The sequence below is a fragment of the Chenopodium quinoa genome, unplaced genomic scaffold (assembly GCF_001683475.1).
Source record: "Chenopodium quinoa cultivar QQ74 unplaced genomic scaffold, ASM168347v1, whole genome shotgun sequence".
NCBI lineage: Eukaryota > Viridiplantae > Streptophyta > Magnoliopsida > Caryophyllales > Amaranthaceae > Chenopodium > Chenopodium quinoa.
Window position 1 is genome coordinate 2,007,472 of NW_018743510.1, and position 18,318 is coordinate 2,025,789.

The following is an 18,318-nucleotide window of genomic DNA, read 5'->3' on the forward strand; positions in this document are numbered from 1 at the left end:
TTTGCTTGAAACGTTCAAATCAGCTGGCCTATATATACGTCATTCTACAGCATTTTAAAATACAGAAAATTACTTTCTAATCTTCTTCCTCCTAAAATACAAAATTTGAGCAATTTTCTTATAGTTTTGGTGTTTAGTTTGTTCGGTGGTTCTGTGCAAATCCATCGGTATATATTTATTTCGAGGACTGTTTTATCCTGGGGAGCATGCGGTTGTGGTTTGATCTGTTTGCACAAATTAGAGGCAGTACCGTGAATGTTCTACAGAAAGCGACATAGTCCGCGACTCAGTCTTATTCCCGGTAACATTGTTCTTATTATTTTGTTCCTGCAGTTCCGTTTCTAACATCCTCTTTATTACCCCTACTTTACATTTTTTTTTTGTTTTTTTTTTTGTTTTTGTTTTTTTTTTTTTTTTTTTTTTCCATTGAAACATGCTCAGAACTATCCATTGAAAGAACTGCTATATGGTAGCCTTCAAAGCGCCGCCTCCTTCGCGAAAATTACCTCCATAGTCACCTCCTCCATTAAAGCGACTAGTGAGCTTTGTCTTCTTCGTCAAAGTATAATCTCGATTCTCCATTGAAGTAGCGTCTCTGATTTCTCTCTCCTCCATTGAAGCGGTGTGAGCTTTCTCTCTCCTCCATTGAACCGACGTGTGTAAGATTTTTTTCTCCTCTATTGAAACAGCGTGTGAGCTTTCTCTCTCCTCCATTGAACCGGCTTGTAGGCTATGTCTCTTCCATTGAAGAAGCTTTTGGGCTTTGACGAACTTAGCAGGAGCTTCAATGGTTTAAGGGTGTGGCTTGAGGAGTATCCTCAAGAAGTTTGTAACAGTGTTCTAGCTGATTTGGAGTCTTTTACTCCTTAATAATATGAGATTGCGTCACGTAAAAAAAATGACTAATATAAAATAAGAATGTTTTACAAGTTGCTTTTTAAACCCTCAAATCATTCAAAAAAACTTAGTTAATAACCTAATAAATAGATTACACATTTAAAACCAAAAAACATGTACTATCACTAATTTTTAATGCAATGCAATTTATCAACATGTACGTTTATTAATTAATCTACATTTATTCATAATTACCTAAAAAAACCATACAAATTAGCCAAAAGAAATCAAACTTCCGGTCTCACACACTAGCAACACCACATTGCTTCGTGCGCAACGCTGCCCTAGTTAACTAAAAAATCCCAACACCTCTCCCTACCAGCTAAACCACCACTACAACAAATCATCACTTGTGCCACGCATTATGCCATGGGAATTCCAAATTCATGGCATAATTTCATCTAGCCACGGGAAAAATAAACTATGATACAAAACCTAAATAAGAAGAATTATTTATGCCACGGGTATTTAAAATCTCGTGGCAAATATCTCACCTGTGCCACGAGTAGCGCTTTTCTCGTGGCAAACTTTACATTGGTGCCACGATTAGCTCTTTTCCCGTGGCAAACTTTACATTTGTGCCACGATTAGTTTTTTTTTCTATGGCAAATTTACTCTAGTGTCACAAGTAATAAATTTTCCGTTACAAGCATACTCTTATGCCCCGATTTTGGCTACAATATAAAACTTTTTTAGCTAAATTTACTCGTGTCAGGGAAAAGGAGGAAATCATATCATACAATAAATTTACTACACAATTACAAAAATGAGATTAAAGATCGCAAAATAAAGAACTGTTAACAAAGACATACGTTTGCTACAAAAATATCGAACGTATTTGTGTTGGAGGCATTCTACGATTCAATAAATATCGAACGGTTAGCATAGTTAACCGTTCTCCATTATTATTATTTACTCTAATAAGGAAAAAAATTCAAATAATTATTGTATATAATACAAAATGGTTATCTTACAACCATTTAGCATGCTTTTTTTTTTTTTTTTTTTGTTTTTTGTTTTGAAAGAATTTAGCATGTTTTTTTATTTGTATTTTATTTTTATTTGGAGGCCAGGTTAGTAGATTTAGTTACCTCTTTTACTTATTATTATTACTCAGGGGCGTTTGGTTGGGGGGTTTAAACAAAGGGAAAGGGAATGAATCCCTTTGTTGTCGTTTGCCAACGACATTCTTTCATTCCCTTTCCCCTTTTTTATTTTTGGGTTTACCCAAAATTAGTCCAGGCCACCCCCATTCCCCACCCCCCTACCTTTACCATTCCCTTTCCCCAACCACCACCATACCCACATCCCACCAACCTCGCCGGACTGCAGTCACACCTCGCCAGATGATCGCCGGCTCTCCCCGACCTTCGATCCACCTTCACCGGCTCTCCCCTGACCTCGCTGTACCTCCCCCGACCTCGCTCCACCTTCGCCGGCTCTCCCCTGACCTCGCTCCACCTTCGCCGACTCTCCCCCGACCTTGATCCACCCTCCCCTAACCTCGTTGGTCGCCACTGGAATTCCAAACAACCAAATTCTAGAAAAAAAAGTCAAAAAATACCCTAAATGGTGGTGCTTTGGTGGTGGTTCTATATATGGAATCATTCCCTTTGTTTTTTTTTTAACAAACAACACCCTAAATTTCAAGGGTTTCATTCCATTCTCCTCCATACCCTTTCCCCATTGCATTCCAATTCCACTTTGCGAACCAAACGACCCCTCATTATTTTTGGAGTACTTCTTATTATTTCCTTTAAAAAAAAAACAAAATCACATTTTAACTCAAGATAAAACGTCAGTTGTTTAATGGAAAAATTGCATTAAATAACACCACCTTTCACCCGTGCGCTAAAAACAAGTCGACCTTTTGATTATCTCTAAATAATACCACATTTGGGGGTGTCCGCTTTAAACAAGTTATTTTACCTATAACCTGAATAACCGGTTATATACTTTTTTTCTTTTTAATAAATTCATTTAACAATGTAATTAACTCTTAATAACAACTTTAATTATGATTTATTAGCAATTAAATCAAAAACCAAAATAAAAAAAACAAAAAAAAAGAAATCAACCCCCTCCTCCTTCCCCCCGACCTCCACCTGAACCAGCCCCCACTACCCTCGGTACCCCTTGTAGCCACCTCTTCCCCGTTGGAGCAAGCCCCCCTTCCCCGCTGGCTGACCGATCCCCACTCCACTTGCTTCCTTGCCGCCGTCCTTTCCTTTCCACCATTGAAAGCGATTTGGTTTAGGGGTTTGGTTTGGGGTTCTAGGTTCAGTTTTGGGGTGAGGTTTGGGGTCATGCCTTCATGGTGAAGATGAGGCTGTGAGGAAACTGATGGTGTTTAAGGGTTAGGGGTGGCTGTATTGGGTGGGGGGAAGGGGAGGGGGGTCGACTCAGGGTGGGGGAAGGGGAGGGGGCCGATTCCGGTGGGGGGGAATTGGGCAATTTTTTTTGAAGAACCCTAAGTAAAATCGAAGTGGGGGTTATCATTTGGTGATGTTACTTGCATTAATCTTGGTACCAAACTATTGTATTTTGTAATATGAGCGTTTTGATACCAATTTTATGCGTTTTGGTGAAGAAATGAGCATGTTTCCATTTTGTCCTCAAGCTTATACATGAGCTTCAATGGAGTTTCCTCCATTGTTGTCTCTACAAGCTTTTAAAGTTTTTCAGCTTCAATGGTGGTGGCTGGGCTGCCGGTACGACTCGAATACAAGGGCAAGCAAAGTTGGGGTAAGGGGAAAGGGGTGGTACGGCCGGTGGTGGTGGAGCTGGGCGTCGCCCGTACCATCGCCGGTGGAGTCGTTGCGTGTGGGGGAGGGGGAGAGGAGGTGGCTGGGTCGTGGGGGAGGGGGATGGGGATGGGGATGTGTGGTTTTTTTAAAAATTAATAATAATAATAATTTTTAAAAAGTTAAAAACATTAAAAAAAAAAGAATTATATTTTCAGACCAATATAATGATGACACGTGTCCATAGAGATAATCAAAAGGTCGACTTGTTTTTAGCAGACGGGTGAAAGGTGATATTATTTAATGCAATTTTTCCATTGTTTAATTCCATAAGCTATGCACCGATTACTCCTCCATCGCTTCTCTATTGCTGCATCGCTGTACCATTCACCATTGCCGCACCGGTCCGCTGCGCCACCATTGCACCGCTCCGCTGCGCCGCCACAGCACCGCTATACCGTCGTACATTCCGTTTCGCCGCCACTGCACCATCTAGGTGGGCTGTTGATATTTTCTTCTACAATAATTTGTTTCGGGTGAATTTTTCAATCTAATTGCAGTATTTATTCATTCGAGTTATTCAATTAAACTGTACTTAAAATTCAATCATAAAATTCATCAATTACAGTTTTTTTTGATTTGAATTTTAGGTGAATTAAAAAAATTCAAAGTTTTAGTTTTAGCGATATAATTCAATCGATTTTTTTTATGCAAATTATTGAATCGAATTGCAATATTTTGAATCAAATTACACTTAATGTATTTGAATTACTTTATTTCAGTATTAATCAAAATGATTCTAACCAAATTAATCTTACCTAGGTCAAATTTAGAACCCTAATTAGATAAAGATAGAGGGATTGGGGGAATTGATTACCACTGGATTATTGGTTTGACTATTGTGTATGCATGGGATCAGTTTATTTCAATACTTTGCAAGCTATTATTGATTTGACTATTATGTATGTTGTTCAGCTAATTTATTTCAATAGTCTTGTTTCTTGATATGTTGTATTTGTGCTTCCATGCATTAACTTTCTATCATGTACATGCCTATTCTCATATATGTTCAAAATCCCCAATTATGCTTTTCATCACTGCAGTAGCCTTGACCTACAACATCATATTCCATTTCCATTTTTTCTACTCTGTATAAATTTCTTACACTCAACTGACTTGAGGAAACAGAACTAAAGTACTGTGATTTTTAACAAATTGTGGTTTTCCCTTTAGTTCTATCCTAAGGGTGAAGTGACTATATATCTACTAATGTTGCAAATCATTACTATTATAGTTTGCAGCCTGATCTTAAATTGTAGAACTACTACAATAGAAAACACATGAGTGGAGGGTTCTTGGGGTTCCTCCAAACAAACAATTGAAACTTTTAAACCAACTGACACTTCTTTTAAGCGTATGATATACATTTATGGAGATAATCAGAATGTGAGTTTAGTCTTACTTACAATCTATACATGTAGTATTTTTATTCAGCCTACTTTTTAGTGATTATTGTTTATCTATCGATTTGCTTCAAAATAGTTCTTTTATGTTTGTTGGTGGGTTAGTGAGAATATAACCTTTTGTGAGTTGGTTTGGTATTTCTTTTAATGATTTAATAAGTGGCTGTAATTTAAATTCGTTTCTTAAGGTCTGTACTGATCAAATTCTTATAGCAAAGAAATGAATTTGTTGGTTTGTTGCTGAAGTTTGACTTTAGGTGAATAAGGTTTGATGGTTCTTAAAAAAAAGTTTATTTTGTAGCAATAGTTATCGTTCGATCAATGCAATTCAAGTGACTATGAATAAAAACCCCTATATAAAGACTCTTTAACAAGATATATGTTTAATATGCTCATCTTAATTTTTTAATTGATATACTTCTTATTAACTACTCCCTCCGTTTTTAAATACTTGCTCCATTTTCCATTTACGGCCGTTTTTAAGTACTTGCTTCATTTCCCTTATTTGGAAAGCTTTTACAATATTTAATTCATATCTCTCAACTAATGGACCCAACATATATCGTATTTTATTAATTTCATATTCTCTCTCCTCCAATTCTCTCAACTACGTTTGTTTTTTATAGTTTTTATTCTTTTACCTACTCCACTACCTCCATATTTTATTACTTTGTCCAATTTCTCTTAAAACTCCACGCATGGAGAAATAGAGCAAGTATTTAAAAACGGAGGGAGTATAATAACCTATTTTTTATCTGGCCTCTTTAAGTGCTCCAGGGACTCTTTAGCTTTTTTTTTTTTTTTTTATGAATCCTGATTGTGATCTCTGGATGCTCAATATCATCAGAATTTGCTACATGTTTGCTGCTGCACACTCAAAATTAAAACATTAACTCATCTGCAAAGTTGCTTTAGTTTTTAAGTACTTTTCTTTTTCAAATGGCCTATGTGCTTATGCAATTTCGTGAAGTTTCTTGAGTAGTCTTGTTGATTATGGTAAGCCATTTACATATCATATTTGTTGGGTTAATTAGAACACTAGTAGAAAAAGTTAAATGGGCACCGCCAAATGCGCACCGGTTTTTAAAAACCGGTGTGAAAAAAAATAGGTGGGATTGAGGGAAAGAGTTTTCGCACCGGTTCTAACAAAACCGGTGCGATATCTATTGTTAAATAAAAAAAAAAACCGGTCAATCTTCTTTCTTTCTCTTTCATTTCCTCGATTTTTCCTCCTCTCTCATTTGCCTCTCTCTCCTCTCCCTCTCCTCCATTGATGCGTACTTGAAATTCTCCATTGATGCGTACTCGAAATTCTCCATTGAAGCGTACACGATCTTTCCTTCTTTCTATTTCCCCTCTTCGTTCTTTGGGTTTCCCCTTTTGGTTCTTTCTGTTTCCCCTCTTCCTTCTTATCTCTCTCTTCTCTCTCCTCTCTCCTCAAACAAACCCTACTCTACTGAAGAAATCGGCCTTGAACGACCTGCTGCCCTTTTGAAAACCGGCGTCAATTCGAACCAAGGACAACCATCATCGCCGCCGCCGTCTATTTCTTGAATCTACAATATTGGAGGTTAGGGTTTATGGGTGCGTCTATTTTGAATCAATTTGATGTGCGTGCGTCTTCAACAAGCACAAATTCGAATCAATTTCGAACCAAAAATCAGAAATTCGAGGTTAGGGTTTTTGGGTTAATAACTTTTTTTTATTTTTAATTCATGTTTTTCTGCTATTAGTGTTGTTTAACCCTAATTAAATTATTTTCTCAAGGTTAGGATTCGTTTATGTAATATTCGTTCTTTTAATTAAAATATTGTTTCTAAGTATTACTCATAAACTCGTTAATTTTAGTTTGTAATTTTGCATTGGACCATCTTATTTTATTGAACAAGTAAACTAAAATTCCGTATTTCATGATTATTTTCATCTGTTTTTTTAGTTGTACCATTTATGAAGTATGAGATATGACCAATGAAATTTATATGGTAAAAAGCTAACAATTTGTATTTCTGAATTCTAATATACGTTGTATATTTCTAGAGTTGATTGATTCTAGAGTTTCAAATTTTATGAAGAATTTCAGTTATAGTTGCTTTGGACTTTGGAATGTGACAATAACTTCTAAAAATTATTTGTATTAGTGATTGTTAGAATTTGTTTTCTTGTACCTTGATAATTATATATAGATTGAAGTTATGGTTTTTCGAATGTACCAAGTGTCTAAGTAATACGGTATTTGATACATATACTCCTTTCGTTCTTCAGGTTATGTTGTTTAGTTAGTTTGGTTCACAAGCATATATGTAATATGTATAGCTTTTGTTAATCATTTTTCGTCTATGATACAATTATGTTGTTTTTTGTTGTTGTTGTTGTTGTTCGTTCTTGTCAAGTCTGAAGTTTGTTGTTTTTTCTTCTTCTAAAGTACGAGAGTCATGATGAAAGACTGTTTGCCACGTATTGCGATAGTGAACTCTGATCGTTGCAAGCCCAAAAACTGCAGTCTGGAGTGTAAAAAGAGTTGTCCTGTTCAGACAGGTATGCAATTGTTTTTGTGTAAACCAATTTTCATTTGTTCATGATGCATTCATTTGCTCACACTTGTGTAATAAACATGTTTATGTGTACTGAGTCCTTTTTCTCAAGGAAATATTTGCTTTGCGAACAATATGATCTATCTGTGCCCCACCAGGATCTGATTAGCCTTTCTCAATTTCAGGGAAACAATACAGGTCATTACTTCTATAAACTGTGCTATTTAGTACTTATCATTGTTTACACTCACTCATACACTTACATTCTCACATGCACATGATGTATTATGGTTGTTCAGCGCGCCTAATTATTACTTTGTTTTGATTGTGGATTAATGGATGCAGAAATGCCCTTTTGGAGCAATTCAGATCATTAATCTTCCAAAAGATTGGAACAAAGATACAACACATCGTTATGGCCCCAACACTTTCAAATTACATAGGTTAGTTGATTGCTTTGTGGTGTGTTGAAGATGAATCCTTATGATTTTTTTGAGGTCTTAATCGTAGTGTTTCTTAATTACAGGTTACCTGTTCCAAGACCAGGACAAGTTCTTGGCCTAGTGGGAACAAATGGTATTGGAAAGACTACTGCTCTCAAAGTTTTGGCTGGAAAATTGAAGCCCAATTTGGGGAGATTTGATGTAATATGCTTAATTTTGATGACTGTTTGAGTTTTTGTTATTGCTTCCTGGTATCTTTTGCCTATTTACAGAATATACTTATACTGTATGTTTTTCTGCAGAATCCGCCTAACTGGCAGGAAATCTTAACTTATTTCCGCGGATCAGAACTGCAAAAGTATTTTATGCGCATATTGGAAGATAATCTGAAGGTAGCTATACCCTCTAGATTCATTGTACTTCTAGTTCTTTCTTACACCAAAAAATATTCTGAGTCAGTATTTACTTACTGAGTCAGTGAGTCCGTTTCGTGATGGTGTCATTGATTATAACATGCAAAAGCACTTGAATGAAAAATACTACCTCCATCCCGGAACAATCAAATCAGTTTGACCAGTGCAAGATTTTACGCAAAACAGTTTACTTTTTATTTTATTGTGTGTAAGTTGGTAGTGGAGTATTTCTTAAAATTCTTTATTATAGTTAGCGGGAAGTGGATCATTGCTTTTTGAGGGATGTGAGTGAGTATATTATTATTTTAACTTTATTTTAGATAATACGTAATAGTAAATAAAGTGGTCTCAGCATAGAAGTAATAAAAAAATAGTGGGTCTTTTCCTTTTATAGAAGTATTGCAGGTACTAGGAAGGTTGATAAGCTACTGCTATGGCTGATGTCAGCTTGTGAAATAGGCTGTCTAGTGCTTTTGCTGCATGGAAAATTTTGTTAAGTATTGTGCTTTTCATATAAGTATTTAGTTTCTTTTGCACCATCACAGTTACATATCTTATTCTGAGTCATTGCTGAAAAGAATATGATTGGCTGGGTCTCTGGATTAGAAAGGTGTAAATTGCTTTAATATTAATTGCTTTTGCATTGAGTATTTGATTCTTTACAGAGTGGTTGAATGAAACAAAGGTTCCGTCCCAATATGATCGTTTTCTCCAAGGAAATAAACCTCCAATTGGGCTTGGCTTGCATATTTTAACTTTTGGGCCTTTTGTAGTTATCTTGTGTTGCTTACTCTTGCCTACATCAGTGGGCTGATAAATTTGTTCATTACTCAGATTTTCTGTCAGCCCCTTTTCTTGTTCCTCAATCTAGGTTTTTATAATCAGCATAAGTATCGCTATTTCTTTCTAATATTGAATCTCCCTAATTGTTGGAAAAGTGTGGTTAGTTAGCTATGGCAAGGTAAGAAATCTGCTATCTACTAGGTTTATTCTTGGGTACAATGTGATTTTCATCATAGCATTAAGCGTTTCTCTGAAACATGAAAGAAATTACATCAATCATTGTATTTTTCATCATTTCAGTGCACAAGATTCATCTATGTCTCCAAAGACTTGTATCAGTCCCGTGGTTGGAAAATCTGCAGGAACTAAGGATCACAAGAAATTGAAGATAAGGTATGGATCATACATTCAGCTTTATTCCAAGTTTGCATCTTTAAAAAATTCATACATTTTGCTGTGATGTCTATGAATATGATTTGTTGTATCAATTTGAAGTAATTGTTTGGATCTGATTCTTTAAAATCGTTTATCGGTGTGATTAACTCATATTACAGTAAGTCTTGGTGTGTGATTTGATTTGTTTCCCTTAATAGCATGGATCTCATCTAATTTGTCAAATTAGGTCATTTAAACTAGCCTTGTCTCCGAAGCCTTCACCTGGAAATGCTTGTGCAAAAGTTAAAACGAGGTACATGTTTGAATTCCCTTCAAGGATAAGTGAAATCATCCCTGCAGGGTTTTGATTGATTTGTTTTTGACTCGAAATATTTTCATCTTGTTTGTTTAGGTTAAGAGAAGAAGTTCTAACACCCAGGCCTTCTAAAACTCCCACTGCTCTTAAATCTTCAGAGAAGAAGACTAGTAGGAAAATTACAAGAAAGTATGTTCCCTCTCCTTTTTCTTGCTAATTTATATTGTTGTAGGTCTCAGACTCTCAGTTAGAACCGCCATGCTTGATGTTTTGTATGAGTAATTGTCATATCTCTTTAAATCACTAGCAGTTATATCTATATGAGCTCAACTGTGATGTTTTATGTTTTGTTTTCATGCGCTGATTATTATACTTTTTTGTTATTCATTTGTCTTTTATGTTCAGAGATCTTCGGCTGCATAAGTTGGTTTTTGAAGATGATGTATTGCCTGATGGAACTGTGCTTGGCTATTATGCTAGAGGGCAGGTTAGTGTAAATTGGGATCAGTTTTAGACTTCCGAATATTGTTGCAATTTTTCTAAGTTTATTGGTATATAGTTTCTTTTTTTTTTTTTTTTTTTTTTTTTTTTTTTTTTTTTATAAATTGTGCAGAAATTACTGGAGGGCTCCAAAAAGGGTTCTGGAATCCTTTGTAATTGCTGTGATACGGTGGTGCGTTGTCTGCCTTTAATTTGACCTTCAATATTGTCATTTTCTTTGAAGCTTGTTTTTTCACATGAAATATTATTCAGGTTAGTGCTTCGCAATTTGAGGCACATGCTGGTTGTGCTTCACGCAGAAAACCGTAAGTTTTATTATAGCATTTTGTGGCTTCTCATTTGGAGTTGTATTGTGTTTTTGCTCAACCCTTTATCCTTGTGAATGATGACAGGTATTGCTATATATACACATCTAATGGGGTCTCACTGCATGAGTTATCGGTAACCCTAATTAAAGATCGTTGTCATTCTGCCAAGTACAATGATGACCTGACAGAAGTTTATGAACAAGCGGAGCACTTTGGGCAGATTGTATAGGCTCCATACATTGAAGAGCATGAGTTCTATCAGGACAGAAACAATTGAATTGACTATTAGGCTCATCAAAGTCACACTGCCCTCCAGATTTCTGCATGTTGATTCAGCCAGCAGTACAAACCAGCAATGGCATCAGCAACACACAACCAGCAGCATAACCAAAGCAGCAACAACAGTACAGCAGCAGCACCACAAGAGAAAAACAAACAGCAGCTAGCAACCCACCCAGCACCCCACAACAACTCATCCATCACCATGAATGCATTTATGAACAAATTAAAGAGTAATTTCATATACATAATTTTATTTTATATTTTTGGACGAAAATTGTAATATTACGTCTTTTTTTTTTTAATGAAAATATGTAATTATATATATATATATGTTATATGTATATATATATATATATATATATATATATATATTTTTTTTTTGGGCATTTTTGGCACCGGTTTTGGAAAAGAACCGGTGCTAAAAGTTTTAAAAAAAAATCTTTTTGGGGACTTTTGGCACCGCTTCTATGACAAAACCGGTGCGAAAAGTGTGGTTTTTAGCACCGGTTTTCACCCAGAACTGGTGCCAAAAGTCTGATTAAACCGGTGCGAAATGTCTGGGGTTTTAGCACCCCCCAAATCAGGACCGGTTCATAACCGGTGCTAAATGGGGGTTTTGAACCGGTGCGGATTACGTGTTTTCGCCTAGTGGAGGTTTCTTTCTCTTTTGGGTGTGGATGCATTTTGCTTTTGTTCTGACCCTTTAAATACTGAGGTTTATGTCTCGTTGTTTCTAATCTTAGCTTATAACTTTTTGAGCTTAATTATAATCATTTGTATGTACTTGAAGGCATTCTGATTTGCGCTACTTTTCATTATAGGAGAGGAAATGGTGTTCGTGGTTGTATAAGTTGTGCCGGAGAAACCACGCATGGGCTTTAACATTGAAGGATTTCTTCTTCTTAAATCAGATTGTACTGAAACGTTTTGAACTTGGTTGTACGTTTCTTGTCTTATGAAGGGTTCTATTTGTCAGTGAAGGTTTCTATGCATATTATTGTGTTTATATAGATAAATCATATAGAGCATCATACTTGCCTTGTTGTTTCTAGTCTTTATATATGAACCTTGATCTGTGTCAGAGGGTTGAATTTGGGTTATAAAAAGGCTATTTTTTTCGATATGTAGCATTAGTTCTGGCTCTTATTTTTCGGTAATCCATGCTAGTCTTGAAACAGGTGTATTTGCTGAAATCATACTTTAGAGAAACTCAAAGCCAATCTTTTTTGTTTGGAAGTGTATTTTGGACTTTCTTTCTTAGTGTACTATACTTTGCTACATCAACTCATACTTACTTTAGTGTATGCAAATGTTCTTCTAAAATTACAGGGAATCAAATTTTGGACTTATGATGACATTATCTCATAACAAGAAAGCGCCAAAGTGCTTGTTGGTTGAAATTGAAGAAGTTCGTGTTGTCAAGAGTGCTTGTCGGAGAAAGCAAGGTGTTTTAGATGCTCCAAGGTTTGCCACTGCTGCTATAGTTGTGCATTGCTGCTGCTCTTTGCTGGACACTGCTTCTGCTTTGCTGATTGTTGCTGCTCCAATTGTAGTGTACTCTAATTGACTAATTGTATTTTATTTATATTTTTGGATGAAAAGTGTAAATTTTCAAGATATTAATGAAAATATCTAAGTTTTATGTGTATGTATGTATTATGTCAGTTGATCAATTTGCCTTTTTGCTTTTTTATACCAGTGTTTTGTCACAGTAATATTTATGGCAACAGTGTTTATTAGCCGCAGTTGTATTTATTGCAAACAAGCTTATTAGCCACAGTAATATTTGTGGCAACAATGTTTATTAGCCACGGAAGAATTTGTGGCAAATAATTTGTTAGCCACATTAATAATTGTGGCAAATGAATTTGTTTGCCATGTGAATACTAGTGGCAAAAAAATTAAAATTTGCCACTACATTCATTTTCCCGTGGTAAATTTCTAGCCACGGGAGTAAATTTCTAACACAAAGGTCAATTTGTTGTAGTGCACTCTCGGTCCCCACTCCTACTGACAACTGGCCACTCCGGCGCCCAGCTCCCAACCTCCAACGCCGGCTGACCGATCCCCTCCCTTTCCCCTTTACTCCGCCACTTGACCACCCAGCCAAACCTTGTTTCGGAAGTTGGTTCATTTTATACATTGATATTATTATCACCAGATGAAAGTGTGGCATGTGCTGTAATAATGGTCTCAATCACTATGATTTGGATCACTATGATTTGGTTTAGCTGGGTGGTTGCGCGGCGGGAAAGAGGGAGGGTCGAGGTAAGGGGGAAAGGGAGGAAGTAGGTCGGCTGACGATGGACCTGGTGAAGCTGGGCGCCGACGTGGTCGAGAGGAGGAAGTACTAATGGCTCACGGTGAGCCGCAAGTATCATGCCTCACAAGAATAAAAAAAAAAGGGGGGAGAAAGGGAGAGAGAGATAGAAAGAGTGAAAAAAAGTGGTGTGAGACCCATCTTTTTTTTTTTTTGCAAACATGTATTCACGTGCATAAAGGATAAAAAAGAGTTGGGACCACTACCACTGGGAGTGTATATTGTACCATTAAACCTCAATTGGAATTTTTTGAAGTACCACTAAGAGTGTATTTTGTACTAATGAGAGTGTTTTTTGTACCACTAAAACTCCAGTGGTACTATTTGACAACTAGTGGAATATCTTTAAAAGTGCTGATTTTTATATTCTTGAGAGGCATTTCAAAAGCGGCTCACCGTAAGCCGTTTGGAATGCCTCGGGGCGAGAGTGGGGGGGCAAGGATAGTTGGGGCTGGTGGTGGTGGAGGAACGATGGAGGTGATTTATTTATTTTTACTTATTTTTAAATTTGTTAATTTTCTTATAATTATTTTGAGAAAATTTAGTTTTAAAATTATTAGTTTAATGTTAATTAGTAATTAATTAAAAGCAAATTGACATTAAAGTTCGGGTTATTAAAAAAAATCCAAAATTGGAATTATCTTGAACAAATGAGGCAAAGTTGAGATTATTCTAGTCAATTTTTCCTTTACAAAAGGGTCGAATTTAAGGTCAAAACATAAAACTTACCATAGAAGCCTATTTTACATACCATGAAACACGTTTGAGTCTGATTTGAAGTTTACAATTACCTAATTAATCAAATTGAAACGAATGACACGCAAAATGAGATAATTATGATATGTTTTTTTTAGCAAAGTTTCATCCTTAATGGGAATTAAATTGACTCCTGAAATCTTAATTGCATGATCTTTTCCCACATTTATCGCAGCACGCAAACTAAGGCATTTTTTGGCCACACAAAATGAGTCATTTTCAGTAGTTTTTTGTTAGTTTTGATCCCAAATCGTTCTCTTTAGATCCAAAATGACCACATAAACCTTAATTCAACATGTTTTCAGCACACAAATTGAGACTTTTTATAGGCTAGAAAGTGGCTATTCGACTATTCCGCACAAAAATTTTCCTTGGGTGGTGAAATCGATTTTTTTAAAGGCATTTTAAAATAGAATTTAAACAAGCGGTTGTTAAAATACAATTTCTCCAAATTTTTAGGAATTTTATTTCACATAAAGTTCGTAATAAATAAAAGAGAAATTATGATGGACATTAAGTACTCGATCCGTCCCTTTATTATTTCCCCCATTGTCATTTCTATTGTAAATAAGAGGGGTCTAATACAAAAAGTCAAAGGAAAGAAACAAGTAATATTAGTATAGAGGAAATTCGGCGTGGCGTGATAAATCATTACCTTGGAAAATGAATTCCAGTGCAATCTGGGTGCACAATTGTAATCGCCGGCTCGTTCCCTGTACACTACTCTCACACTAGACACTTTAGAGTAAGAGGTGGAGTCAAAGTAAACTTATGCCCAAAGAACAAATGTGTTTAGCTAATTTTGTGTATGTTGTACATCAAAGATGAAGAATAACCAAGCCAATTTTATAAGTAAGGATGAAGTTACAAAAGGATGAATCTAGCTAGACATCATAAAAAGTGATTAAATTAGAATAATGAAGGTGATTAAATTACCATAAACATCCACTTTAATGGGGGGTTACAAGAGAATCCAAGAGATGAAGGAAGAATGCCAAAAGATGAATGTATGTAGACATGAAAAAGTCTACTCCACAACCCATATGTGGGAAATCGTTGTTGGCCACAACCTATTTGTGGAGTAGGATGATTTTCTTATAGAATAGACATAAAAAAGTCTACTCCACTACCCACTTGTGGATAAATGTTGTAGGGCAGAACCTCCTTGTGAAGTAAACTAATAAAATACCAAAAAGCATGGTGTTTTTACTCTTTTTAATCCAATAATTTCTGGGTCTAACTTTGAAAATTTTGACTATAAATTATCATTAATCTATAAAAGAGAATATAATTATGTGAAATTTTATTAGATTTGTATCAAAAAGCATGGTGTTTTACTCTCTTTAGGAGCTCGATTGTTCATGCAAGCTAACCACTGTCGAAATATCCACACAAACGTATCGCAGTCTTCATGTGAAACAAGAGCACATCCTAACAACAACGATTGCCCATGGTGGTTCACACCAACAAAGTTCGCAAACGGGAGCTCGTACTCATACGTTAGGTATGTTGCGTCGAAGCAAACCGCGTCACCAAAGTCCTCATAAGCTACCCTACTTCTTGCATCCACCCACAACACATCCTTAAGCCTCCCTTCTTCATCCAAACGTTGAGCATGGAAAAAAATTTGGTTCCCGGTTTGCATTTTGTCAAAGTACTCCATCATTGCCACCGAGTCCACTCCAACCATCTTCAATCGCCTAGCCTTGTACACCTCATGTTGTAAATCTTTTACTGTCAGAGCCATGTTACCCTTTCGTTCGGTTGCCATGAAACCGTGTATTTGAGAAATTGGTACACCTTGCTCGTACAAATCTGTCAGCGTCTTCTTCACTTTGGAGGTCGTTTGCCTCATGCGGTACTCCTTAACAAGCTTAGAATTTGCCGGATCAATCTCGTGATTATGCTTTAGTTCCACGCTCTTCAACTCCCACAAGCCATCTTCGTTAACTTTAGCATAAACACGGGCCTCACATTCGCACTTTTTCGAAGTCCTCTTCATACCACTTAATTCATCCTCACATACCACCCCATCAACTAAACCACCTGAACCTCCATGACTCATTGCCTTTGCCCTCTTCTTCGCTTCCCTCCTAGCTCTCATGTCGGGTTTTCTCCAACACTCACACTTCCACGTGACTTTGATTTTTTTTTGGTCCCCCGTCTTAGAATTTACACCTTGAGCCTTGTCACTCCAAACCCCATCTACTCAGCATAGTCGTTATAGTAGGCTTCAACCTGTTGCCAAGACTGGAAAACCATCCCTTCCTTAGGCTCCTCAACAACTACAGCTATTTCGTTGCTACCAACCACAGTATGATTCGTATGAATTGTTTCCAGGGGGGATAAATACCTAACATCCATGTCAAGTGCACAACTACCTGCATTATCTGCGTCTTCTATATCCTCCTCCATATGGACGTTACTCCGAAACTTAACTCCACTGCCACAATCACCAACACCAACCTCGCTGCCCCTTATAACGCTTTCTATTTCCATTTCCATAATATCAATCTTCTCCAACAAAAACAATTAACCCTTCAAATAAAGAACACCAACGTAATTACTATGACAAAAATTAATACAGAACGCCAACATAATTATAATATAAAATTCAACACAAATCAACCAAACAAGTTTTCACAGCACACATTCAACCCAACACAGAAATATAACCAACCGACACAAATCAACCAACCAATTGAACAACCAACACAACCAATTTTCACATAACCTCACAAATCAACACAGGGATTTTTTTTAAAACATACGAAGACGACACGTTGTTTTTAAAAAGTAAAAAATTACATTTTAAACAAAATCCTCGGGCCATTTCCGTCAACCTCAACCCCATTTTAACAGAGGAAAAAGTCCTTAAAATCCAATTACATTCAAAATTATTCCGATTGCGGTCGAGATTATGAGCTCAATTTCATGAATTGTGGGCGCATGACAACAACAGAACAAAACTCACAACTGCAACATGCGACGCTTAAATAGATCGGAAAAATACCTCGTAATTCGAAAATGACCGTGTGGTGTTCAACTGGGTCTGTTTACTGGGTCTGGAAGCTGTACAAAACGGCGATGTATGAAAAACAGAAAAGTACCTGCTAGTTCTCTGAACAAGCTTCTGGGTATGGAAGCTGTGAATATTTTCCCGCCAAAACGTCAAGAAGGTAACGCCATCCAACTAATTGACGGAAGGATGTCCCTCACTCAGCAATACTCCAGGTACAGTCAGCAACTTGACACATAGACGAATCCAACTCAGCAACTTAGGAAGTGGAAAACTTCCACTTAATTTCCGAAATGCCACTGTGAGTAACAAACTTGTTACTCACAATGAGTAACAGGGATTTAGCGTTAAATATCAAGAGGTTCTGGGCCTTCCCAACTTTGGAGAATATAACTTCTACCATATCATGCGATCAACTGAATAGGCAAACTCACTATTTAATGATTCCGACTTTGGAGAATACGTCTACCTCACGACACTTTAGTCTGAAAGATTAGAACATAATCACAGCCAAATAAAAAATGATACTTATTTTCAGCACAACAATGACAAAATGAAAAACAAAGAGCATCAACTCAGGAAAACACCATTATCTTAAGATGGGTTGTAGAAGTCTTGGTACGGTAGCTTCCACTTCGTGGCTCTTATCAAATATAAAATTCAATGGCTTTAATTTTTTTATTTTTTTTCTTTTTGAAAGGAAGAGCAACTTAATCATTCAAAATAAGGGAATTCATGAGTACAAAAGGGGAGACATCCCTAGGGACACTCTTCTCCCAGACTTGCTCTACACTGACAGGAATAAATTTTGCTAGATTATGTGCAACTTCGTTAACTTCTCGACACAAATGAGACCAGCGGACTTGCTCAAAGTTAGTGCTCAAATTCATAGCATCACAAAGCACAGCGTCCAAATCAGTCAAAAATGCTGCACCCTTGGACAGTCTATTGGTGACCACTTGACAGACAGATTCGATAATTACTTTGTCAAGGCTATAAGCTCTACCCAATTTCAAAGCCATCACAATTACTTTGTCAATGTTGGTTACTAGTGTCATATTATTAGTAACTGGCATTATATTAGACGATTACTATTATTGTTTTAGTAACTAGCATAACTTACGTTAGTTACTAATAGGGCGTTACGAATAGCATTTTTTCTACTAA

At 36.4% G+C, this 18,318-nt stretch overlaps 1 protein-coding gene across 8 annotated transcripts; it reads left to right on the top strand.

Annotated features, from left to right (window-relative positions):
- The first annotated feature begins 3,785 nt into the window (after positions 1-3,785).
- On the top strand, positions 3,786-12,704 carry LOC110739702. 8 transcript variants are annotated; one of them, XM_021920160.1, is made up of 15 exons: positions 3,789-4,137; positions 7,527-7,639; positions 7,748-7,833; positions 7,981-8,078; positions 8,162-8,279; positions 8,381-8,470; positions 9,575-9,667; positions 9,897-9,962; positions 10,062-10,154; positions 10,371-10,452; positions 10,579-10,638; positions 10,719-10,771; positions 10,859-11,286; positions 11,878-11,995; positions 12,386-12,704. In XM_021920160.1, exons 7-13 carry the CDS (start codon positions 9,591-9,593, stop codon positions 11,001-11,003), a joined length of 576 nt encoding a protein of 191 aa, XP_021775852.1. In that variant the 5' UTR covers positions 3,789-4,137; positions 7,527-7,639; positions 7,748-7,833; positions 7,981-8,078; positions 8,162-8,279; positions 8,381-8,470; positions 9,575-9,590; the 3' UTR covers positions 11,004-11,286; positions 11,878-11,995; positions 12,386-12,704. The 8 variants fall into 8 exon arrangements, with proteins under 8 accessions (XP_021775858.1, XP_021775852.1, XP_021775851.1 ...); XM_021920166.1 differs by having other exon boundaries at positions 3,786-4,137; positions 10,944-11,286; positions 11,878-12,704; XM_021920159.1 differs by having other exon boundaries at positions 11,878-12,704.
- Positions 12,705-18,318: the final 5,614 nt, after the last annotated feature.